The 26,528-nt window shown below is 51.0% G+C and overlaps 1 protein-coding gene across 1 annotated transcript in view; it reads right to left on the reverse strand.

Moving 5' to 3' along the window:
* The window catches only part of HS3ST4 (heparan sulfate-glucosamine 3-sulfotransferase 4), a 61,951-nt gene extending 42,539 nt beyond the window's left edge, over positions 1 to 19,412 (reverse strand). The window contains exon 1 of the mRNA XM_035563329.1: positions 18,814 to 19,412. Within this exon, the coding sequence (XP_035419222.1) occupies positions 18,814 to 19,412 (599 nt within the window). The remainder of the gene's footprint in view (positions 1 to 18,813) is intronic.
* Between the last annotated feature and the right edge of the window lie 7,116 nt (positions 19,413 to 26,528).

The following is a 26,528-nucleotide window of genomic DNA, read 5'->3' on the forward strand; positions in this document are numbered from 1 at the left end:
CTAGCAAATCATAACAGCAGCTATGATACTTTGCTCTTCTCCAAGGATGTAGAGTGGCTTTATGAGCGTTAATTAACTCAGCCTTGTACAACACGCCTGCAAGGCAGGTACAATTAGATCCTGGAGAGGGAAGTCAGTAGCTCTGGGTCCCACGACGTGGCAGCGCAGAGGCAGCGCACACAACCTGTGCGATCTCACGGGACCCACAGCAGCAGCTCCTCCCTGGGGTGCGATCAGAGCCCAGGAGTTCCCACTCCCAGGGCTCTTCTCTAATTACCCATCCCAGCTCCCTGCACACTTGCATCCATATTCATCATGACTTCCCGGAACAAATATATAGCAAAACCATGAGGAGGAGTTTTGCTAATCAGCAGCCACCAGCTGCATCCCCCTGTCTTGCCCCGGTCACATCTGTACTCTTCTCTCGACTCCCCCAGTGTGTCCATGCCTCTGCTCCTGCCTTGTGCCCCCAGCCTGAGCAGCCAACGGGGCCCCCAGGCTTCACATGATACAATTCCCAACAGATGGTGTGCTCTGGGCATTGGGCAGCCTTGTGGAGGTAGGAGATAGCATGTGGGTCCTGGCTGCTCTGTGCCACTTGGACATGTCTGTGTCCCTGTCCTCTCTGCACTGACACCTACAATTCCTTCCAGCCAGGCACCTGCTCTCCAGGTGGTGTTCTCTGCAGTATGGAGCAAGGAGGAGAAATAGAAAAATTCACAGACATGCACTTAAATAATTTTTTAAGTGATTTTCCCATGAGCTGTCAGCAGCTCTTTAATATTATGCTGCCTTTGCTGGCTGATCATGTCACTGCTCCAGCTTGGAGGGCGAGTGGTTGCAGCTGCCTTAAAAAACAGGATGATAGCAACATCTCTCTCTTGGAAGACTCGTGCTAGCTGATCCTCAAGCACCATTCTGGATCCTATGAAAGAATGGCTTCTTGCAGTGGGCAGCAGGATGGCAGCAAGGGGTCAGCAGCAAAGATGCACAGCCACTGACTGCTGCCCTGTCCCCAGCAGAGAGTGGAGCCACAGGCTCCAGCCACAAGGTACGCAGAATATTGCTCAGAAATGAAGAACTGGTCTCAAAGGAGAGGAAATGGATGTAGCCTTCTGTGTCACACCACCCCTCCAGCCCTGCCCAGCCACCAGGCTGGGACGGCTGCCCTGTCCCCAGAGATCCCTCCCTCCCTCCTCCAACAGCCAGCAGGAAGCAAACGATAAAAGCCACACAGCTGCTCACAGCCCTGCACTGGGTCCCTAGCTGGTCACTGTCCTAATCCTTCAGCTGAGGATGTCTGGAGATTATGAGGAAGAAACACCATGCATGCTCGCCCTGTCCTGCCCTCCCCGGGGCATCTGCCTGCAGCCACGGCCAGGAGCAGGATACTGGGCGCAGTGACCCGGCCCCACAATGACGGCTCATTAGGCATCATGCTCTCCGTGCTGCCGTGGTCACTGCTGTCACTCTGGCAGGTGGGAGGATTTTGTACAGTGTGGATGACTGCTGCGAATGTCAGCTTTAATAGCAGATTTCACCTTAGCTGGACAAAAAACCCCTTTGCCCTGTGGCAAAGCCACTGTGGCCAAGTTGCATACACTCACCAGGTCAAACCTGGCCATCTGCAATTTGCACTTTCATAGCATGGGGAAGAAATAGTTATTTCCCCTAATTACATGTTAAATGCCAAATAAATGCCCTATCCTGTATGGTAATTGCAATGTCACTGTGTGATTAATGCCTGCTCTACAAGCTGAGAATCTGCACAACATTTGCAAACTGTAATAACCCAGCTCCCCCCGAGTCATGAAGCTCTGCCTGGCCTTTCTGTCACTAGCCGTTTGCTGGGGCCTGGTGAGCCAACACGCAGGGAGCTTTCCAGACCTGCCAGAAAATGTCTGCAGCAGGGCCCAAGCTTACGACGCAAGTCTGTTCTGCACCAGCGTCAGAGAGCTGCGGCTATGCCCGGCTCCAGGCCTACCTGAGCGCTGTCCCTCAGGCAGCATACAGTGGCCCTGGGGCTGCACGACCCAGCCATGCGGCGAGGAGGGCAGTGCCGGGGCGGCCCAGCTCCCACGGCCCCTGGGAGCTGCGCTGGGGCTGGAGCTGAGGCCGGGAGCTCGGTGCAGGCGCTGGCTGCCGTGCCGGCCCCACGGCCACTTCACACCCTTGGGGTGTCCCAGGGCAGGCGCTCCTTGAAGCTGCTCCTGCCACAGTCAAGTGACCCATCACCGTGCCGATCGATACGAGGCTGAACATTAAAATTGATTCTCCAGACAATCTCACATTCCAGTAACGAGCAGCGCCCTCGTCGTGATGATTTCTGCAGACTTTCCATTATTATTTGTAAACAACGCCATCGCACTATGAACACGGAGGGTCAGGTCTCCTCGCATCAAAACAGCCAGCCACGATGGCCGACAGCCATGGGAAACCGAGGGCTGAGCCGCGCTCCCCTGCCCACTGCTGCTTCTGAGGAGGGCAGCTACTCAGGAGAAGAAAAGGCTTTCAAGTTTAGTTTCATATGTATATGAGGGTCTCAAATGGTGACACTTGCTAATTACATTTTAGAAAATAACAAAAGGAAATTCTAGAGAAAAGCTCAGCGTTTAGCCTTCCTCCCCACATCTACGCTGTTTTTTCCACTTTTTAAAAGAAATAATCTTTTAAGCGCTAAAAAAACTCCCTAGTGCAGCTGGTACAAATGCAGCATAACCTTGAATTATATGTAGCAGGGCTGGCTTTCATTATTTATTAGCAAGATCAATTAGAATATTCTGTTTGCAGAAGAATATAATCCAATATGTACTTCAAGCACTAACAGCTAAATATATGCTTATTTAAAAATCAATCTAAAAGTCAAGGTTTCCTTTGTAAATTCTTACTACAGATTTAAAAAAAAAAAAAAAAGCTTTGAGTGTTACCACCTGCTGAATACTGTAGTCTCAAGGAGACAGCTATACATTTTAAAACATCTCAAACGGGAATTGATTGTAAAAGGCAAACAGTTGCTGCAAACGCGGCATGGAAGAGCTGCAGGGCGAGGAGCCCAGCGCCCCGCAGGCGGGCAGCAGGAGAAGCCCCAGCAGCGTGCCAGGCGTGCCGAGCAGCTCGCCCCCGGCACACAGCATCCCGGCACAGCCTTGCTTTTCATTGACTCGCCCGGGCTGACGCAGAGCCAAAGCACCAGCCTGGAAACCTGGGTCTGCGAGCGCCGCAGTGTCCTCTCCTTTCTCCCCCAAACAGCAGGTTTCTAAGATTAATTGTCATGTATTATTTATTGACCTCGGCCGTGACCTTGGTCCGGAGCTGGGTGCTCACAGAGCATGCCCACCCTGCGGCGGTGCACAGGGAGGCCGCAGGGACAGGTGCGGAGACGGGCACTGGTGCTGCCCAGCCCCGGTCGCTCCTCTCACACCCCGCGGGTCCCCCCTCCGTGCACGGCTCCCCCAGCTGCGCCAGCACTGCCTTTAATCTCTCCCCTGCTGTAAGCCCGGAGCGGGTGTGCTCAGCGAGCTGCCAGGTTCTCCTTCTTCCTTAAGCTCTTTCTTTTTCGTCTTTCATTTCTAAATCTTATCTCCAGGTAAAGAGGGTATTTGATGGGATCAAAAGGTGACCTTTAACAAGGTTAGCAGAGCCTCAAATAATATCCTGCAAGTTCATGCACACTCGAGCATTAAAGGGAATGCTTTTCTGATCTCATGTTCCTCAGTGGAAAAGTTGTTTCACAAAGATCTCTGCCAAAAGTCTGTGCAGAGCACCGAGGAAACTTTCTCAAAAAAAACAACACCTAGAGTTAGGCACAGATTGTCCTCCAGCTTCTAAGAAGGTAATCATTAAAAACTTCTGAGGTATTTCTTTCTCTGCTAACATTTCCCAGCTTCTTGCCAATTTCCTGGGTCTAGATTGCTGAACATCCCGCATCTCTCACTTATCCAAATAAAATCACTCAAACACATCTTAAGAGAAGTGTGGCTGTTACAGACGGGGGTCAGGCAGAAGCAATCAGGACCCTTGGAGGTGATCAGCGGACTGGAAATGCATCCAAATGGAGCCGGATGGGGACACCTGCTGCAGGAGGTGGGGGTGGCACGGAGCCCCCCCTGCGGGCCTACAGCGCGGTGCAGGCCCACGGCCAGGAGGACGGGGCTGGGGGAGCCCATGTGGGCCTCCAAATGATGCTGGTGGTGGTGAGGCCCTTCCTGAGGAGACCAGGTCCCGGCTGACCGCTGCCCCCTTGCCACGACAGCACCTGGCAGCCCCCTACAAGCACCGTTCGGAGACACTGCAAGCCAGCGGTGATGGGACCCCGTGCCACCGGCGCGGTGAGAGGCCGTGCACGGGCTGCCCCTCCGCGCCGGAGCTGGCCAGCGCCTCCACACGTGGCAGGGCGCCCAAAGCGAAGCGAACAGACGGGGGTGGTAGGCGGATGGGGATGATTACCGGCGTTAATCACTTCCGTGCCGCTGTACACGAGCACAGCAGCGCAGCCCAGTCCACTCTGCTGCCAAGCGCCACACACGGGCGTCGTGGCAGATGAGGGCTCGGCGACCGCCCACAAGCTGCCCCCTCAGCATGGCTCGGCCTGCCCGCAGTGGGACCCCCGTGCCCCCACACCGGGGCAAGGGACGGGAGAGGCTGCCTCCCACCGCCAGCCTTGTCCTGCACACGCATCCCCCGGGAACGCCAGGGCCACCCCAGGCCAGCCAGCAGCCAAGGGGCTGAAATGCCTTATTGCTCCTTTGAGACCTGGGCTCCACTTGTTTGCAGACTGAATTCCCAGAAGCCGAGGCTTTTTACTAGTGGATCTGCTGTAGAACCATGTTATTATAGATTGCAAGTTCCTTAAAGGTCAGATAACACAATACAATTGAATCATATTAGTGAGCATACCGACTTGGTATTTTACTAAGAAAACCCATAAAGCAGATTGTTTGTTGCAGAGAAACACAGGTTGTATAATAAAGTCAGCGTAATTGTCTCCAGAAACAAACAATCAGTTTACAAGAAAAAAAACTCCCTGTAATTGTGGGTCCTCCGTGCAGCTGCTGTCAGAGCAAGGCACTGGGAGGATATCGAGTGCAGATATTGCAAGTATGTATTTTACAATTTAGGTTACAGTACCTAAATGCATTGCAGAAGACCTAGTAGGGAAATAAACAATTTCCAAGTGTATTGTTGAGAGACAAATATTCAATACTTCATTTAATGTATGGTTTGCAGTTAGTGGTTAATCTAAGACAAAGCAGAGCGAGCCATGTTTCACACTGCTATTAAGGAAATGCAGAATTGATTGTGAGAATGATTGAAGATTTCTAAAGAGCACAATTCCCAAGTCAGTGATGACCCCTCCTTTTTTTTTTCTAATTTGTGTGTAATCTACTCAGACAAATGCTTTTATCGCATTTATTTCCTTTCCAAGTTACAACCTGTGTGATTAATTACTTAACTGCGCAGTCCTGGTTACCCTGCTGTACTGTCTAATTTTTCTTCCTTTTAAAAAGGTTTTCTACCCCAAATAGACATATTTCCTTTTTAAGCTCCTTTACTTCATTCCATTCAAACTTGCTGTTAATAACCTATCATATCAGCGAAAACCTACAGCAGAGAGATTTTCCCGCGACCTGCCCAACAGCTGCCAGTGCTGGCCTTTGATTCCGCAGGTACTACTGGCGGCAGTGGGCACAATTAGTCACCTCGCTTCCTGCTCGAGAATGGTGCAGACCTTTTCCATGGTGAGATGCGAGTCTTGGGGAGAGGAAAAGCACAAACCTCTCTCCAAAGTTCTCAGCGCTGGTATGGCTCCCCGCTCATGCAGCTCTTCTCAGCCCTCCGCAGGCCTGGAAATTCTCATTTGGTTCTAGATTTAATCTCATAATGAAAAAGGAATTGGAACCAGTGCAACTGTTTTAAACTACCCTAGTCACAGAAAGAAGAGGAAAAGTCATTTTTAAAAAAAAATTGAATACACAAAGCCACGTCGCCTTTCATCCATCTTTAATACCAGCGTCTGCTGTTAACAATCTGGATGGAGGCGATTGGGAAGGCTCTGCGAGTCTGCCAGCCTCCTCCGTGCAGGGCCTAATCTCCCTTCCTGCAGCATGCCATTGTGTTCCAGCCAAACAGCAGCAAAATGCACATGAAAAAGCAATTAGATTTAAATCTGGTTTCCTCTTTCTACCTTGCCTTTCTCTTTTCTCTACTTAGATGCTCTTCAGTGTTGTAACTAATATGATTTGTGTATAGCACAGTGTGAAACAAAGATGATTTATGGGTCTGTTAACACTACACAGCTACCTGACACCATCACAGACCCCTGAAAGGGCACTCCAAGAGCAGATTGCTAAGAGAATTCTAGCATTCTGTATAATTATTTATAAACTCAGCCCACATAATCACCGCAATTCCAACTCTCACAACACTTGTGTGCTTTCTTTATGCCACGTTGTGCATTTTTGGGAGAAAATGCAACTACCGTCCTTGACCAAGCTCCGATGCCCTGAACACCACACACCCAGCCACTGCCAAATACCAGCTCAATAAACTGGTGTTTAATTCAATACATTGATGTTTCAGCTCAGATTACCTTGTGCCTTAGCTAAAATAAATGTGGGTACAGTTTCTGCATTTCATTACCAACAGCTAATGAAGGGGTCTGTGCGCTTAGGAACCATCAGAAACGACTCCATCAGCAGTTTCAAAAGGCCAGCATTTTCAAGGCTACCTAGGCGACTTGGGTGCCGAAGTCATCTTTGACTGGTCAAATTTTACCTGAAGCTTCGAGACCGGCTCTGTCAATGAGGATCCTAAGCCTCTGCACTAGCAAATGCCCTTCATTAATTCTTAATGCTGCCCCAAGTACATCCAGTGTCCTCATCACTTGGCAGCCCTCCCCCTGCAGAGAGGGCAGGCTGGGAGTAGAGCCTCCTCCCTTTCCTTCAACATATAACAAGAAGCCAAATGAAATAATGAAACAAACTCATTTTAATGCCACAGAGGGAATTGTTTTATTGCTAAAGCAGCAAATAGAACTAATTGAATCTGCTAGAAAAAAAATGGAGAGAAGGAAAAGAAAGGATAGGTGCAGTGCACAGACAGAAAGGGTGAATTTGGGTCTGAATATTCATAGGCCTGGAAACTGCAAATCCTTGAATGCAAAATATCTTCATAACTGATAACACTGCCACAGGAAATGCATGCACAGCGCTTAGAGAGAGGAAGTCTGGAATGTTTGCTTTTACCTTTTTTTTTTTTTTTTGAATTAATATTATGGAAGAAATCCTCTGGTTCATTAAGCTGCTTTGCACCCCCTTCATAAAACACGACAGGCTGAGAGTGAGCACTGCAGGCTGGTGCTGCTGCCCATCCACGGCTGACGCACGGCACGGCTGGGCCGGAGCTGCTCTTCCCAAATCACTTCCAAATCCATGCGTAGTCGGCTGAACCTGCCACATGCTTTTAAACTCGCTGTTTTCAGCAAACCTTAATTTTTAGTAGCAACATATATATTAATGTAGGGGGTTCGCATTTTAATTAAGGCAGCGTTCATGTTCTTCACTACAACACTAAGTCATCCAGCAAGAAACACGAAGGATATAAATCCTGTTAATGAAGAAGGAACTACGTATTCTGAGCTGTACATTTAAACACCAACATACAAAATGACTGTTACACAAAGTGCAAGGGAGTACTCTAGGAGAAAGACTGGGCTAGAAATGCAATTTATGTTCCGGAGGGCCACACAGCACTCATATGGCACCACTGCAACTGTAGGCCACAAATCCACATCCCAAAGGCACAGCAAACTAGCCTGCTGTACCTCGACTTCTTTGCAGAGTGCCCTGGCTTGTCCTGTGCTCCCCAACACCCGTGAGCACCAAGTGGCAGCCACAGGTCTCAGCGGAGCCGCTCCTGCTGTGGCAGCCTCCTGAGCAATCCTGCATCTTGTTTGGGAGCAAAGCCACCGAGCTGAAACTCCTCTGCAGAGCCACCCCAGCCCCTTCCCTACTCCCAGCATCCCAAATCCCTACCCTCTGGGTGCAGCAAAGAAACGCACGCTCTTGCCAGCCTGTGACGCACTCCAAGCATTAGCAAAAGTTAATGGGGGGCACTAGCAGAGGCACGCTGCAAAGCACCTTGTCGGCAACCCTGGGCGAGAACCTTGAGCCAGGCAGCAGAAGATGTGCATCTACCGTGGTACGCTGAGATGCCCCACAGGAGCCCTGGCCAGCAGGAATCCTGGCTCCTGAACATATTACTCTGACGGCATTCAGCAGGTTTGAACTTAAACATTAATAAGTGAGCTCCTTGAACACTCTTGCAATGGGAAAACATTTTCTCTCCATTGACTGTATCAAAAAAAATGGCTGAAGAATTTCTGTTCAAATTTTCCAAATTACCCAGTCCATGGCAGAGACATGGATGATCTCCTGCAGAGACAACCACATCTCAAGATGAGAGTGTTTGAGAATATCATGTGGGAATGGGGTAATAATAAAGCACCTTGATGTAACTTTACCAGCAGTGGCTCTAGCAGAAAAGACTGTAATGATCTAATAACACATTTCCCCTGCTGCCATTCCAGCCTCAAGAAATCCAGAGTAGTTTGAGCCTTAAATCCATCCCAGTCTTCCTTTGTCATTAATTGTTAGGCTATTTGTATTATGCATTTTACATACTGAGTAGACTCCAATTTCATGGTGGACTAGATTGCAGGAATGCCTCTTTTAATCTTTTTAATTCTAAAGTAGTATAGAACTTTAATATTTTCTAATAGAGTATGCATTTACTCACATCTAACAATATCACCACAATTTAGGAGCAATAAAAGTCAAGCTACTGTCAGTATGATAAGCTTGCTGCTTTATTTCCAAAGTTCAGTCAGTTAACCTAAGAGAGCAATAGCTTTCCTACCATGAGTAACGATGCAGAATAATATTTAGACAGAGATAAACCCTTTTTGCATAGGAAATTGCATTATGAGTTGCCGGGTCTTAGAAATTTTCAGCTTGCTGCGTTAGTTTACCAACGAAGTTATTGCCTCAGGCATTTTTCTACTGTGCTTTGATTTTTTTGGGGGTTTCTGGAGGATTTGGAGCTGAGTAAGGAACCTTTATTGTTCTTGATCTAGGCATGTGTAGCACACCCAGCGGCACAACGGCGCTCCCTCCTCCCACGCTGGCTCGCATGCAGCAGGCGTGGAGCAGCAGATGGGCAGAGCAGCCCAAGCAGCGGCCACGGCAAAGGACCAGACCCGGGCCCGCAGTGGGGATGGTGCAGACCATGGTAGGGTGCCCGCAGCAGAGCCCTGGCGCTGCTCCCCGGAACCCCCCACAGGCCCCAGCAGCTGAGGACCTGGGATTAACAAGGCTCAGATCAGCAGCCAAGAAACGAGCTGGGAGCACTGACAGTGCAGGCGCGTGGCAGAGGAGTCGATGCCCGCGATCCCTGGGGGAAGACAAAGCGGGGATGAACCAAAGGCCGATTAAAGACCTCTGGCAGCAACAACTTCAGGACCCATGGTCAGCCACCAGCATTTCATGAGTCATCACTTCAGATGTGAAAGGCCTGGCGTGCCTTTAAACAGGTGGGACTGGAGCTAAGGAATTCATAATTAGTAACTCGCCCTGATGAGGCAGCCCCCTGTAGCCCCGGGCCAGCCAGGAGGCGCCTCCCCGACGCGAGCTCTCAGAAGGAGGCCCTGAATGTGGGGGCGACAGCCAAGCAGTCCAGGGGAGCGGAAGGCACACCACAGGAGCCCTGACTCCTTTCAGAGCTATTGCCTCCTCGTAGTTGGCATTACACAGATCATATGTTTTTGTCTTTTCCTTGACTGGGTGATCGCAGCTTGTGCTGTCAGCTGCTGAATCCAAATGCGAATTTAGCACACGCTTCTGACTCTGACGTTAGCTTTCCATGAGCGTGCTTGCCTGCTCAGCTTAATTATATGAATGTCCATCAAGAACAAATACAGAAAGGGCAGAGCTGAGGCTGAAATAGTTATTTGCAGATGTGGATGAACACTAATAGAAAGTATATTATATTACTGTACCCATCTCAATGCAAGATGAAAGCATCTATGTTCTAAAACAAAGGAGAGCTATGAACTCAGGCTACCAGAGTATCGCTGCTCTACTTGGAACCAAAACGATTGCCCGCTAATAAAGGAAGGGACCGAGTCCACTCCAGACTGGCTCTTGAGGGAACGGAAATCAGATTTTAAGCTTGAGATGTGCTACAGCAATCTCCGTAATACAAAATAAAGTCTGGCAGATAGAGTTATTTTTATCCAAAGTCAGTGCTGTTTAGGAGGTTCGTGGCTTTAACCAACGTCCCCCTACTATTTCCTCTTCCCCCAAGCCTCCCTTCCTCAGTTTCTTCAAGGTACTGATGAGATTGGACCAGACAGACTCTGGGATATTTTGGGAGGATCCTACGTTACTTAGCTGTGAAATCAATTGTGAATTTTGCATCCACCCTCAGCGTTTGTCCTGTTTATATTGCCAAATAAATTCTTTAAAGAAGTACTGTACTTCACAGGAGAGCTTGTCAAGGTAAATACCTTCATTTACATAAAATGTGACTAGCAATTGAAATGTTAAAGCCATAAAGAGCAAGTTTATGATCCATCCTTGATGCTTGGATGTATAATATGACAAGGGGGAAAATAGTGTGCCTTGCAACATTTACTAAATTGGTATGTTGACTCTGGGGATGGAAATGGGAAATTTGAAAAAAATAGGTATTTTTCCCCATAAATATGAATCCTTTCCACAGCCTTCAGATACTTGCCTTTTGAATACTCTTGCTCAGCTTGGGAACAGCAGCTACCCAAACAAACAAGTGGGCGAATGGCAGCAGCCCCAGCCCTCAGGCACCCCCATGCACTGGGGCCCCGGACTGAAGCACCGGGGATGGGGATGGCCCCGTGCTGTGCCCCTGGCCCCTCCGCCTCCCTTCTCTTGCTTGAAGACACCGCGCCGTCTTTCAGTTCGCTGGGGTTGGTCCCAATGCTCCGGGAGCACTGGGATGCTGTTGGTGCCACTCAGCCCTTGCACGCGGAAGCCCTGGACCCACAGAGGCTGCTGTGCCGTTGGCCCCGCTGAAGTCCGAGGGAAGGCGGCACCCACATGCAATTATTTTTAAAGCAGAGATCTGAGAAGTAATTCCTGCAACCCCTCTCTTGTGCCTGGCTTTGCCCCCAGCAGGCTGAGCAACCCACGGGGCAGATCCTGCCCTGGGTTTTCCACCTCTGTACCCCAGGAGCAAAAGCAGCACCATGCTTTGCTGCGGGTGAGCTTGCGTGGTTGATTTAAACAGTAATTCCTCTCTGAGACTGAAAAGACTCTCATAATTTAGGGTTTTCTTCCAACTTTAGAAAAGGGACTGGAAACCAATTTAAACCACTTCAAACCCTAAATAATACTTTTAAAAATGTGAATTAAAGGGTAAAATGGACTGCTGCCTACTTACATACCACAGTGAAATTATAATATCCACACTTAATGCTCTGGAAAGTTTGATAGTGTATGTTCTTCACCTGAACTCAGCACTAACATTTCAGCCATTCATTCACACTCTTACCCTTCTCAATTCATTGAAACTACTTCAAGCAAAAATCATTTGAAAGAAATTACCTCTGTGTATTACACCATGAGCAGTGAGAAATGTCCCACATGAGCCTCTCCAGCCCCCAAAGCAATAAAATTTCTGCTGAAGTGCATGATATAATAACTCAGGGAAAAGAAGTCCCCATGACAACAAGAGGTAAGAGAAATCCATGAAAAGCAAAAGATTCAAACCTCTCTCAATACAAGGTGTCACCAATTTGTACTGGAATTTTCACTCTGAAAATCAAAGGCTTTGTCCATAACTTTCTCTGAGAACCTGTTGTTCCTTCACCACTAGTCTGTGCTTCTAACAGAGCAGAACAAGCCTCTCTAAATCAAAAAAAAAAAAAAAAAAAAGCAAAGCAGGGGTCAGACTCATCATTTAAACCCATGAATGCAACCAGCTGACTCTTTGCCTTTCTCTTTTCCAAGGCAGCTGTTTTTCCCCCAAGGCCTATTTTTGGATTTTCTGTAGTATCTACGTGCTTGAGTGATACTGCCTTCATACACTGAGTGAAGCTCACCAACTTTGACACTACAAATAATATTTAAACTATTAGAAGCCAAGCACTGTGGCATTTACGTAAGTGGCTTACTGAGCAAAATCCTAGAGAAACCCTATGTCGTGAAGACACAGTGCAATAGTAAGATTATTTCAGGCCTGGAGACACGCTATGGCTCCCCCTGTGCTCTAAGGAATGCTCCAAAAGCCATCACAAGCCTCGCCTCTGCCTGGCTTGGCTGTTTTTCTGAGCCTTGGTTTCACTTCAGGCCTTTTGAGCCTTGGTTTCCCTCCCCTGGGAAGCGCTGAGCTGCCCCGTCTGCAGGGCCTGTGCCCGTGCCCGCCATGATGGAGCAGAGCGGGAGCGAGCGGTGGGGGGATGCGGCCCCAGGCCCCCAGCCTCCAGGCTGCCCCCCGAGCTGCAGGCTCCGAGCAGGGCGGGCAGGCTGCGGTAGGCACCCAGCTGCAGGCAAGCGCCTTACACCAGGACACCTTACAGCAGGAGGCAGGAGCAGCCATCCGGCAGCTGTCCCCTGCCAGCATGTTGTCCCTCACACTCATCTCGAGCTCTTTGCGAGAAGGAGCGAGCGCAGTGCGGAGAGGCGCTGGGTGCTGAAAGCCGCTGCCATTCCCATGGCTACAATCAAGTTGCCTGTGGTTAGCCATCATCAGGTGATAAAACACTGCAAAGAGGCCTGATTTATTTCCGCATCCCATCCCTTGATCTGAAACGGAGCGGAAAACTTGGAGAAACTGCTGATGAACGCGAGTGGTGAGCAGGTTCCCCTGGCACAGGGAAGGGGCAGAGGCCGGGGGCTGGCACACGGTGGGTTCACCCTAGTAGCTCTGGGTGCAGAAGAAAATCCAAGCCAATGATGCAGTGGCCTTTCTCCAGCCTCCAGAAGGGTGAACTGCAGGGACAGACTAATGGACAGCCTGGCCCTCTTCTCACAGCTGCCAGCCCATAAGCGAGGTGAGCACCAGACCCATCAGCTCTGCTGAGAGCTGGGTGCGGGCTCTGCCAGGAGCATGGTGCATGCAAGCACTTGCTATGCACAGAAGATGGGCTAGAAAGAAAACAAACAGTGCAAATGTAGGTTCTAATCCAGACCTAAGGGTTTAGCAAATGTGAAAGGGACAAGGTATTGAAAGAGCTATGTTACATAGAAATACTGGTGCAGTCTTCAACCCTGATAAATCTCAATATATTGGATCCCCAGAGGTGGGAGGGCAGCTGAGTCACTATATTTCAGCAAAAGCCAACTCACAGCAGGTCCCAGACAAAAAAAAAAAAAAAAAAAAATCAATACACTTTCCCTAAGTTACCAGAAGTGCAGAGGGCACAGTACACTAGGAAGGCCTTTTACAGAGAAATACAGCAGTTGCCAGGCATCTGCAGTGGCGCCCATCATTAGAAGCAAACCCCAATCTATCCTTCCACTGTAGGTGTTCCTATAGTGCCCAGCAGCGCAGAATAGCAGCGCTGATGGAAGCAGTTTGATTTTCTGAATATCCTGAACGGATCAGAGTGGCATGAGTATTACCCAGCAACACAATTACATCTCACAGCAAGGCTTACGCTGCGTGAGGCCACGGCCAACACGGCCCTGAGCTACTGCTGTCCAACAGCTGTTAAGGGATGCTGGAAGGGGGTCTCATCGCACATCCTTGGGCGCCTCCAGTGCCATTTCTGCCGGCAGCCGTGGCGGCGAGGGCACAGCACTCTGCGGCAGATCAGCTCCTGTGCAGCCTCCACAGAGAAGGCTCTGCCACACCAGCCTCCCGATGACAGCAGGAGGGAGATGAGACCGCAGGCAGTGCCCGGGAGGAGCAGAGCCTGTTACAGGGATAACCATGCATGACAGCAGCTTCCCAAATACAGCTGAGTTTAATGTCCACAGGGACATGACAGAGCATTGGCTCCCCAGCCACAGCCAGCTGCTTCTTGAAACTGCTGGCTCAAGAATACATGTTTATTCTTGGGAAAAGAGCTCCCTGTCATGGTATTCATCATTTGTATGAGGGTAGTTGCTTACAGAATAACACACCGGCCTGACTGTTATGGAGAACACTCAAAAAATAAAAAAACACCACACAAAACAGACAGGCAGTGAAAACAGCATTAGACATGCAAACCATTTCATTGCTTGTCATGGTGACTGCTCCCTGCAGTGGCTGCAATGGGACTATTCCACGCATAAAGCTACATCCCGTATAACTGCTTAGCATGTGGAAGCCTGGGGCAGAGTAACAGGAACGTGGTCTAATTACAGAGACATTGCCGCAGCTTCTTGGTGAAGGCTCCACTGAGAGGGGAGGCAATGAGCAGAGCAACATGCATGTACACACAGAAATTAACTCCTGAAGTGAGGTTTTGGAATAACCTTCAAATCGCTGAACTTCAGAACTCCAAACGTAATTTCACCACCATCAGACATTCTCTTTGCTTTATGGACATCATATTTTTGTTGAAACTACAAAACTGACTGTTATGAATCCTCAATTTTCTGCTAAACATTGGATGTCCAGATAGCTTTCAAAATGCAAACGGAAGGAATTGAACCATCTCACGTTCCTGAGCCTGCAGGCTGATGGAGCTGGTGGTCTCAGAGTCCTGGACTGTCCTATTCAGCGAGCTCTGGGAGATGCTGAAAGTGCTAAGATCTACTCTTTTGGTCATTCACACAAGCAGAGCAACCCAGCTAAGCACCGTCTGTTCAGGCTACTTCTCCCTCCTCATGCACTGAGAGCCCCAGCCGCGTTCTCTGACACCTCCAGACAAGGTGCAGCAGCTCTACGGGTGTAAAGCGATCCCACGGCTCACACAGCTGGCAGAGGGCAGGGCAGCGGCTGCGATGCCAGCAAGATCAGGATCGCCTCCTGCTTCCCTCCAGTTAAAGCTGCCCAGGACCACACTGACCAGCGGGGCTCTGCTGCAGACTCCAGGTCCTGCCCTCCCTTACGCTGCCTCTCGGACAGCTGTCACAGCACGCACCAAACTGAGGCTTCCAGCACTGCAAGGTGACAAATCTGTCCGAGGGTCAGACACTGTGGGCAGCTGGCAGTTCCCTTTATCCACAAAATCCTCTTGTGCTCATTTGCAGTTTTTTCTTGGCCAGGCAAGGAACTCGGGCATACCCTGGATGCTGCTTCAGTTGGTAATGAGCATTTGTAGGTGTAAGCTAACTTCCTTTACTGCTCGGAGGCCTCTAAGAGCTTCCCCCTTGTTCTGCTGCCCTTTTTGCACTCCCAGACAAGTCTCTCAATTCGTTTCCAACTGCAGGATAGCTCAGGACAGAGCTCGTGGCATGGGACATGCCCACGGAGGCAGGAACATCGCGCTGGGGAGCGCATTGCCCACACAAGCACCGGGGGCTCGCACGGTGCGTGGGCTGAAGGGGCAGCAGACATGGCCCTGGGCATGCTGGGGGCACACAGACGCTCAGGCACTGACTAAAATTCAACTGCAGTTTGACAGGGAACGATGGCACATCCTGTGCTTTAGAAGGAAGGAGAGCGCGATAGTCACCAGTGACTTCCAAAGGAAAGGCAGATACCCGTTCCTTGCCAGAACCTGACATGTCCACGGTGGGACAGACTTCTGGTGTGTCATAAGGATAGAGTCAGACTCCACTGCCCAAGGTGATACTTACTGCCAGCTATCAAGGTCCCAGACTTGAGAGAGAACTGAAGATATGCAAGTAATACATACACACAATATAAGTAATGCCACACCGTTAACAACAGAAAAGGTTAAAAGCCACTTCCAGCTACCCTTCTAACACAATCTTTAATAGCAGTCAAGTTAATTTAATAGTAGTCAAGTTAAAATCTGCATTAAGAAAAAAGATTAGGAAGTTATCAACAAAAGTTAATGCACATCAGGTATTAGGTGCAGCTTAAAGAAAGTTCTATCGCTGAACTCGTGCTTCAGACAGACAAACACTAAGATGTATAGAATCACAAATTAGAGTCACACAAACAATGCTGGCAGCATAGCACAAAACAACTGAAACAAGCCTTGAACTCGGTTTGCAACAGTACATGTGTAGGAAGACTTCAGTTCTGTAATTTCTACGTAAACTTTGACTGCAGAGTTAAAGCAATGACAAACAGCACAGCTTTTCCTAAAGGTTACCAGGAAAACAGAACAGACTGCAGAGAACTGGTGTAACAGGCTTTGCACACACAGCACCATCCAACACGCAGAAAGCTGTATTTTGCACTAACTTCAGCCTCTGAACACTGTCCCGAGTCAGATCCTGGACACACTGTTTACGGCTGACTAACCTCATGGCAGCAAAAACCCAAATATGTGGTACACACACAACAGAACGGATAGCATTTAGGTACCATCTCCATTTTACACATGGAGAAACTAAGGTGAGGAAGCTGCTGCAAGACCAGCCCTTAGCTGTATTAACAGAGGTTGGACTAAATGATAAGCTTCTCTTCCCAGCTCTGCTGGACTATCCGAACACGTTCTCAGAAGTGAATGACAAAGCAAGGAACACCAAGACGGATATTTCCTTATTTCATTACATATGAAAAAATAAACTCAACCGTATTAAAAACTAACAGCTTATAGTTCATAAAAAGAAGTGTTATATGTAAAATGTAAACAATTGATAAAAGTCACTAAGGAGACACCGGTATAAACACTTCAATAGCTGTCCTTTTAAAAAAAAAAAAAAAAAGGAAATAGACATTTACATTGAAAGGAAAAATCTCCAGTTACTCTACCTGGGACACAGCTGCAAGCAGTCAGCCTTCTTAGTGCACCCAATTAATATCAGAGAGGGTCAGGAAGAAATTCTTGCGAATGTGGGCAGCGTTCCCCCCCCCCCCCATGCTCTGCAGCTCTGTACAGCACCGAGCACAGCAGCCTCCTGGTCTGCCACAACACGACCCACTAGCACGGTGCAAGGGGAAGGAAGCCTGTGGCTCCTGAGGGCCGTTAACGCTGCAACCTGCTACCTTGTTCCAGCAAGGCTGAAAAACTTTTACAAGGAGAATGGAGAGCAATGCTATCTGGGTTGGGCAGGTGTGAAGAGGGGATCGGGTTAAGCAATCAGGGCAAATGCTCAGGGCCACAGTGACAACTAAAGCAGCCAAGTCATTTATTTGTCCCCTGACCAGAGAATCCATCCTTCAGCCCTGCCCAGGAACCTCACAAATCAGCTCTGGCCCACTCTTTTCGTCTCACACCTCTCTACCAGTGCAGCACATCACTAGTGCTGGAAATCAGCTAAGCAGACCGTAGAGCTACTGCAGAGATGAAAAATTTCAATGCTTTCTGTAAGCGAAAAACCTGTGCACACCGTTTACTCCAGGAGAGGAGTTGCACCCACACTCTAGCCCTTTTCTTGTAGCACGATTTTAAAGATGAAAAAGCAGCTGCTTGCCATATTCCGTGCTTGATCTTCTTCTACCGATTTTGAATAAAACCAAACTTATCTATATGCAAGTCTCTAGCTTCTTCCAGCAGATTTTCTAAACGTATTTTTCAAGGCAAAGCTTTCCTGCAGAAAAACAAACAGTAAAAAAAAAAAAAACCACGTCTGAAATTATTATATTAATATAAATAAAATAACATCAGTCAACCTTTTATTCCTTCCCCATGTTGGTACAGAATACTGAAAACACTCTCAGAGACTAACATACTTTCAGAGTGCTGATCTCCACTTTACTGAAGTCCCTCAAGAAAATCCCTCAGCATTCTAACAAAGCCAAGTGGATGCTACACCAAGTATTATGAGGACTTGGCTTCCACAATTTCCATAAGAAGTTGCCCAGAGTTCCTCAGATTTGCATGCTGTTCTCATGAAAACTGTGTACGCTAATGCAGAGCATCCAGGTAATTCATGCAGTAACCAACTTGCTGCCCTAGTATAGTTTCTTCTTAATTTTCAGAACACACGTGCAACAAAGATGCAGAACTTCATCTGCTTAACCACAGACCGTTTCTTAGAAAGAAATTGGTATGGGTTTCTTTTAACCATAAACTGGAGAACCACGGTAATTCGCAAGCTACACTAACATGCTGCGTTCTTTTTAGTTTAAGGCTAAGAAAAAAAAAAGGAAAAAAAAAAAAGGAAAAATCCAAGGGGGGGGGGGGGGGAAAGAAAACCAAAACACAAGCAACAAAACCCTGAGCCATCACGATTCATTGATTTGCTAAACCTGCCAAGGCAATTAACACTTCCTTACTGCAGTTCAGGGTCTTCTAATAATCAGAACTTCTAAGATTCCCTAAAAACGTTATGCTATGCCAGATAACAACGTTCAGAGGTTTCTTCACGAATAGAATTAAACCTTGTCAACGGAAAACAACTTTCTGACGTGGAACTTGTTGAATAAAGAGTAAATCTCATTTGCGAGGTGCACCACGCAGCGCGTACGAAAGCAGGCATCCCCTTCCACTTCAACACCCGCAGCACCAGCTGGAACAGCTCGCGATTTATTTCGGCAGTTCCGGACCCGGTCGGACGTGCCGTGCACCGGGTGCTGCGGTCTGCCCGAGGGCCCCGGGCAGGGCCGCGACAGAGCCGCGACATCTCACGCGGCTCCTGCCCTTCGGCCACGGCCCCGCACCGAGGGCGCGGCGTCAGCCCGCCGAGGCGGCCGCCCCCGCCCGGGCAGCGCCGCTCGCGCCTCGCGACCCTCGGGGGTCCCGGGACCCCCCCCCTCGGCCCTCACCTGTACCACTCGAGCCCCTTCTCGTAGTTCCTGTCGAAGAAGTGGGGCTCGGTACCCACGGCGCGCACGTCGGGGTGCGCCCGGATGGCCTCCAGCAGCGCCCGCGTGCCCCCCTTCTTCACCCCAATGATGAGGGCTTGCGGCAGCCGCTTCTCGCCGTAGTCCGGCGTGGTGCTGCCGCCGCCGCCGCGGCTGCCCGGGCTGCCGGCCCGGCTCAGCTCCTCGTCCGTGGTGCTCGACTCCTGCGGGTCCCTCTCGAAGGCGCCGCTCTGCGCCGCGATCGCCTCCCCGGGGGCCAGCGGCGTCCGCGGCCAGGCGTCCGCCGCCGCCGCTTCCCGGCTGCCGTTGGCGGCTCGCGTCGGGGCCGCGGAGGCGGCCGGGGCGCCGATGGTGCCCGGCGGGCTGCCGGCGGAGCGCGGGGCCGCCGAGCCGGGCGGCGCGGCCGGGGAGCGCAGGGCGGCCGGGCCGGCGCCCCCCATGAGGCTGTAGCACAGGTAGGTGAGGCAGAGCGAGAGGCTGCACATGCAGAGCAGCTTCCGCGCCGGGGGCACCTTAGAGCCGCGCCCGCCCGGCACCCCCGGCTGGGCGGGGGGGGACATGGCTGCTCCCCGCTCCTCGCCCCGGGCACCGGGCGCACATGGTGTCAGCCGCCGCCCGGCCGCCCCGGCCGCATGGGGCGCCGCCGCCCTCCCGCCCCGCCGCCGCCGCGGGGGGGGAGCCCCGCATGGCACGCTCGCCGCCGGCCCCCGCCGGGCACCGGGACTCAGCGCGGCCGCGCGCCGCCGCCGGCCCCGCACTGTTGCCGCCGAGTTGCTGCCGCGAAACTTTGTGCCGGGTGGGCGGCGGGAGCGCGCTCCCGCGCCGGGAGGGGAGGGGACGGCCCGCGCCCGCCCCCACAGCCGCGCCGGGAGCGCGCCGGGCCCCGCCGAGCTGGGGGGGCAGCGGCCGCTCGGCACCGGGGGCGCCGCCTGGGGCAGCTCGGCAGGGCCCGCCCCGGCTGGCAGCCGGCAACCCCCGGAGCCCCCGCCGCGTGCCTGCGCCCCCGGCCCCGCGGAGGGTGCGTGCCGCCGGTCGGGAGGCAGCGCTGGCTGTGCTGCCCTGCGTGCCCTCCTTTTCCTCGGCAGAAGCGGCCACGCCGCAGCTCCTTCGCCCCTGGCCCCCGCGTGCTCCCCAGCGGGCGCCCCAAAATGCACTCCGTATTGGCAGCCTCTCGCCCCGGTGCCCCCAGCCCGCGGCCCCTGTCCGAGTCTCCCGGCTCCGCAAAGAGAAGCGCCCAGACGGGTCCTCCGGGAAACGCCTCCCGCTCCGCGCAGCCCCTCGCAGCAGGCCGGGTCCCCGGGCCCTGTCCCTGCGAGCAGAGCGGGGCCGCGCCGCAGGGCGGGCTGCTGGCGCCTGGCACCCGGGGAGAGGTGAGAGCCCGCGGCGAGGGGCAGGCAGCAGCTGGTGCATGGGTGCAGCAGAGCCGAGGGCCGTGGGGAACACGGAGGATTCACACTTTAGGTGCCAGGAGCTGCACCGCTCAGCGAGGCTGGTCACAGCGCTCAGCCAGGTGTCCCCAGCCTTGGTGGCGCAGGCTGGGCCCGACAGAGCCTCCCTCCTCACAGCTTTTCTGGAGCTGCCACCATCTCATCCCAGCTAAGCCTTTCGGCACTTCCCACCTCCAGTTCTCGGCTTTGGCTTCGGCAAGAATTTTGTGAGGGGAAGAAATGCATTGATGTCTCTCAGCCCCCTCCTGCCCCTCATTCTGGGGTCTTCTGGGCATCTCCCTCACAAGTACTGCACCAGGGCATTGGGCACCTTGCAGGTCTTGGTGTGTGGACCATCTCGGCCCCTCTCCGTAGGGCAGTGCTGGTAGTGCTGTGGTACGGAGGTCAACGGAGGTACAGGGTCATTCGCTAAAGCCCTCACAGGTGAACGAGCAGGAATCTAACCCCTTGCACCTGCTATCCCCAAAGCACCAGCACCATCTGGATGCTGCAGATTACCAGCAGAGCCAGCACCTGATCTGGGTGACAAAAGCTGTCGAGATGCTGCATGTTAACCCTCCTACACTAGGGCCACAGCTGGGCTTCTGAGCAAGTGTTAGGAAAGTGCAGACTCCAGCAGAGTACATTTCTAGCCTCATGTGGCTGTGAGTTCTGGGTACCTCATCCTGCCAGCTAGCAGAAGGCGTGCTTGGAGGCAGTGACCCTTCTCCACCGATCTCCACGTGGGGATCTGTGGAGCTGCGCATCCCGCCCTGCAGGGGAGCTCTGGGCATGGGCGGGCTGGGCAAGAGCCGGCTGACCTCCCTCGCGCTTCCCCAGCTGATGAGCTGTGGCCCGGATTTTACAGGGGAAGTCCAGGGTTTGCTCCAAATCTTGCTGTTACTTTGTGAAACTCAGCAGGGAACACCTCAGAACAACACACCATTGGAGTGTCAGCTGTGCTTGATCTCATGGCAAAAGCAACATTTGAAAAACATATTGAGTGCCAATATTAACTAGATACTGAGTGCTGGGAAAAAATATTCATCAAATAAGATGAAGAGCACAGACTTTCCCCGTAATGAACAAAAGCTCAATGCTGCTCTCAGCTGGACATGTGTTCTCTCTGTGCAGTTCCAGTTCCGATAGAGATTATTCCTTTATAATATATTTTTTATGGTACACATGAGACCTCTGAAATGCAGTGTCTTGTGTCCTGTAAATCATTTCCTGTAACTAGTGGATTCCTTTTCAACTGCATTACAGTAATGTGAATGTTAAGGGACTAACCTGAGCTGGCAGAAGCAAAGTCTCACATCCCTCCCTCACAGCCTCCTCCCCTCGTACTGCCAGGCAGCCAGCGGCCGGTGCCCTGGGCTGCCCCCGAGCTCCGCGGAGCCGAGAGGGGAGGCGCACAGTCCCCACCTGGGACAGGCGGAGCCCACAGAAAGGTTCCTGTGAATTTAATGATCAGACGTGAACCTGAAATGAGAACCCAGAGTAACTGCGGTTTGGATCGCTGGGGAGGTGAGCATATGCTGCAGTGCTGGGGACAGGCTCATGTTCTCAGGAAGCCCTGGGCAGCACGGGTTCACTCTGCTGCTCTGTTTAGCTCATCTTTATGTTCTATATGTCACATGGCTGTTATAATAAGTATAGATCTACCCTGAGAGAGATGAATCCTCCTCATACAGGAGATACATTTGTTTTAAACTGGAGAATCCACTGAGCATCTAGTGAAGTTGGTAAGGCTGCTCTCAAGCTTACCAATTCGTGCTAATGCCATTAGCCCTGCAGATTCAGGACTTTCCTTTATGACAAGAAGTCTGTGTGAAAAACACACCAAACGACATTGGCTAACAGTAGATAACAAACTTCAGTTCAGTGGGGTGACCTATTCTCACTATGCAAGAGTGTTTCCCTTCCCTCTTTTCCTTCTTCTCCTAAAAAAAAAAAATCACCACCAAAAAACCTTTTCAATTCCAAAAATATAAGATGAACCTCAAAATAGACACCATTTAATGAAGTCACAGTGCTTTGGTCTTTCTTATACCAAGCACACATCTAAAACACAGTGCTTAGCAAAATGCCCTGGTCTGACATCCTAGCGTCTCTTCTCCTGTGATGTGCTGCACAGAAGACTAATAGGATTTGCAGGCAAATCATACGTAACAGAAAGAATATTTCTTCTTGGGCGCCAGCTTCCAGCCCAGAGGAAATTTTACAACCAGAATGTAAAGCCCTCTAAAACAAGTGGTTTAGCCTTAAATACCTGCTGCCTGGGCTCTGGCTCTTTTTATTCATCATAAAATGTGTATTTCTCCAGCATGGATGTCAAACGCATCCATGAGCAGATCTGAGTGTTATCCAAGCGTCTGCTGGTGTTTGGCGAGTGGATGCAATAGGAGCTGATGGAGTGTAACGCTTTATTTGACAGTTCTGTTTTTAAAGGCTCATGTATTTACACTGCATACCTGCACACTTCTATTCACATTTGTTAGCCACGGGAATGTTTCCCAAGCATTCAGGAAGCATCCAGTCCAGCGAGGCCAGCTGGTGCTGTTAGCCCCATGTGGGAGTTGCCAGGACAGGTCAGCGTCCACCTGGTTCACTCTCCGTATTATGGCAAGGATTGAGACTGGTTGCTTTGGAGGCAGGTGGAAGAATATGGTGGGCAGCCATGGAGCAGCCTCTGCTCAGGTGCAGTTCCCTTTCAGCCCCCCCGACACGCTTTGTGTGACTTGTGGCTGCCCCAGCCCGCAGGACACGCCTGTGGCATTTATCTCCAGAGGGACAGCGGCGCTGGGATTCATGCGAAGTTCTGGGTTGTGGGGACGTGTGACAAGAAGTCCTGGCAGGCAGCTGGGAACCCTTCCCTGCGCCAGCTGGGAGGGCTTGGCTCTGCACGTACTAAAGGTGAGACTCTCAGCAGAGCATTTTTTTCCCCACATAATAGACTGGGAAGCCCCTTCTGAGGTGTTGCTGTGTCTCCCATCAGCACAAGGGACTCTCATCCCTGGTGGGCACCATGCAAGGCTGATGCCTGGCTCGTGAAAGGGAAGCAGGGAGTTTCGAGGAGCACCCCAAGGCAGGAAAGGGTGAGGTCTGGCTGGTGGTTAGGCGTGGAAATGTCTACCATTCTCATCACTTCTGCTCCAGGAAGATAAATCAGGAGTGGGACGGGGTAGAGCCAGACCCCAAGGACAACCTCTACACTGAAGAGCCTGTGTGAGGGACCTGGGCACGTTTAGCCGAGTGAAAGGAAGGCTGGGGAGCATATGCCTGCTGTCTGAGTGCACAAGCAGATGAACACCAAGGAAGGAAGAAAATGGCCTCAGATAACAGGCGGTGCTGGCACAAAAACAAATAGGTATGAATTGGCACAAATACATTTTGGCTGGAAATTAAATGGTTTCTAACTGTGGGAGAAATGTTGTTCTGGAACAGATTCCTGAGAGGAGTATTGGGGGCAAGACATGCAATTAGTTTTAAGATTGAGTTTGAAATGGACTTTATAACATGGTTGCCAGCAATTGCAGGGAAATGGGATTTGATGGCCCAAGCTGTCCCTTCCAGTTCTACGCTCCTGTTGTGATTCACAATCTGAGAAGAAGACCTCTGACAAGAAAGGGCTCTTTAATCTATCAGATAAAGGCTTAACAAGGCTTGTTGATGGGAAGCTGGAAGTAGACACATCTGAGTGAAATGAGAAGTGTGCATTTTTAACAAGGACAGTAATTTACTTTTGTTATAATTTGTGAAGGGATATGGCAATTACCTGCCTTGGAATACTTTATTCTGAGACTGGAAGAATTTTAAAGGAAATGATCCTGCTGGACCAAGCTGTGAACTGGGGACGTGGTTCCTGCAGGAAAGTCTCTGGCCTGTGAATCTCTACACGCTGCTATCCCAATTACTGCTTCTGTTAATAAGTAAGCTTTTACAGATTATCACCTTTATTTCCAGGCTTTTGCAAATATTTTTTAAATATAATAATTCCTAGAAATATATTTTCCAGAACACCTCAAAACTTCCATGATTCTTCTTCATTATTTACCTGTCAGCAGAAGCAGTGGAACACCTTGAAATGAGGTAGATTAATTCATACAGAGCTTTACCTCCCTCAGGGAATGAATGAAGTCTGTAAATAAATACTGAATAGAAAATAAACAGTAAAAATGCAATGTCATTTAAACTCTAGTCCAAGAAGGCACTCAAGATGTTTTTCAATGGCATTCCACAATGTCAAAGCATTTTCCCATTCATGGAGACAGCTTCAGGTTTAGACTAAATGTTTGTTCTGATGGCATTTAGCACTTGCTCCTGTGATCTAAACTGTAGATCCTAAGAACCTACATCCATCTTTGCTACCTAAAATTAACAAAAGGTGGAAGAACAGCATCTCTGAGCAAGGTGCTCAGAAACCAAATCCCGTGTTTTACTGATGCATCATTACAGCTGCTATAAAAAAGGGAACACGCTGGAGCTCTCTCAGACTTGGAAAAGTGTATGTGCAGTGAATACGTGGCCCATGATTTATACAGTGAACAGTTCTGAAAAGATTGTAGCCAGAGGGAAAGCCATTTTGTCTGAGAGGTGTATGCTGGCAGGAGGCAAGAGAAAAGGTTAGACAAGGGACAGCCACAGGTGGTGACACAAGCACAGGAATGAACTAGATAGCCCCTCAAGGTCCCACCAGCCCTTAAAGTCTCTTTGTGTACACTCCGTAGGGCCAAAGATTGTAAAAGCCCCAGGCCCTGCCTGTATGTGCAATCGGACAGGCGGTGGCAAACAGCTGGGGGAAGCAGGGGCTTCTGTCTGTTTTAGTTTCTGCTGTAGCTGTTTTGATAAACCAGCCCTTAGGAAATAGCTGTGAAAAGACTGAAGCCGGGAGTTTTCCTTCCATTGCTAAATACCTGAATTACTTACCAGATCCCTCCAATCCTTCCTGTGCATGCAGTGGTGGGGCTCTCCGCTCCTCCCCCTTGCTTTTGCTACAAGTCTGTCCTTGCTCGTCTCCACCAAGCAGCCCGCTGGCTGTCTGGATCTGCGCAGCACTATGGGCAGAGCCGGCCTTGCTTCTCTTCAGGGAAGAGCCGGTGTGCAGGAGGCAGGGATGGAGAAACACGGCAGCTGCGGACACCAGGCTCGCAGCACGCCCAGCCCTGGTGCCTCTGGCACCTGCGTCATCAGTGCCACAGTTTGGAGGAAAAGCATGTGCCAAGTGCTGGCAGAGCCCCCTGGAGACATGGCCCGATGCTGTGAGCTGCAAGGTGCACGTCAAGGTCCTCCTCTGCCACGGCCAGAGGCTCAGACCTCCCACTGCTCCTGAGCAACCCCTTCTCATCCCACACGCCCTGGCTGTTGCTCAGGGCTGAAGCTCCCAGGTCACCTCTCAGCTGCCCTTGGTCTCCCTGGCAAGCACAGGAGCAGGCTGCTGCCCATTTAGGAAGGGCATCGTGGGACCCATCCCATCTGTCAGGTACTTAGAGTAAGTAGGTGAGTGGCTTTATCTGTACATTATCAGGAGATAATCTCCTGCTCTAATTCAGTTCTTGCAGAATTAGCGCCAGGGTTTGCAAAGGAAGCCCTTTGCTGATCACACGACAGGATGACATGGCAAAGCCATGCTGAATGCAAGTGTCAACTGGCTGTCTCCAACCTGTGCTAAAGTAGCAATGACGGCAGGAAAGGGAAAGGCAGCAGTGTCAGAAAAGTCATCTCAGATTGCAAGGTGCCCGGGTACATAATCACTCAGCTAGAGAAAGGGAAACCAAGGCAGGAAGGGAGCAAGAGGTTTGCCTGTTGTCACAGAGCAGCTTTGACCCCGGCTTTGAGGCGCTCTCTTCCCGATGCTCAGGGCTGGAGGCTCGCGGAGGCCGGTGATGCCTCACGCAAGAGCTGGCCCTGGCTGCTCAGGACACAGGGCTGCCTGTGGGGCAGCTGGGGCTGAGCAGTGAGCTGCCAGGCAGAGCACAGCGTGGCCTGCAGCTGACATGGATCGCGTGCTGCTGGCTGCAGTCACCTCGCTCTGAGCCATGTCATGCAGTCAGCCGGCCGAGGACGCGATTAGCAGGACAGCCGGGAGACTGCCTGGCATCTCCCCCTTGACATCCGAGCCCCTCAACCGATGCTGCTGGTGCTGTGCTCACCTGATGCTGGAAGAGCCTCTGGCTGCTACATCGCCGGGATGAACCCCGGGCTCGGAGCGGTGGCACAAACAGCACAGAGCCCAGGGCCTTGGTCGCG

The sequence above is a fragment of the Cygnus atratus genome, chromosome 15 (assembly GCF_013377495.2).
Source record: "Cygnus atratus isolate AKBS03 ecotype Queensland, Australia chromosome 15, CAtr_DNAZoo_HiC_assembly, whole genome shotgun sequence".
In the NCBI taxonomy this organism is placed as follows: Eukaryota; Metazoa; Chordata; class Aves; order Anseriformes; family Anatidae; genus Cygnus; species Cygnus atratus.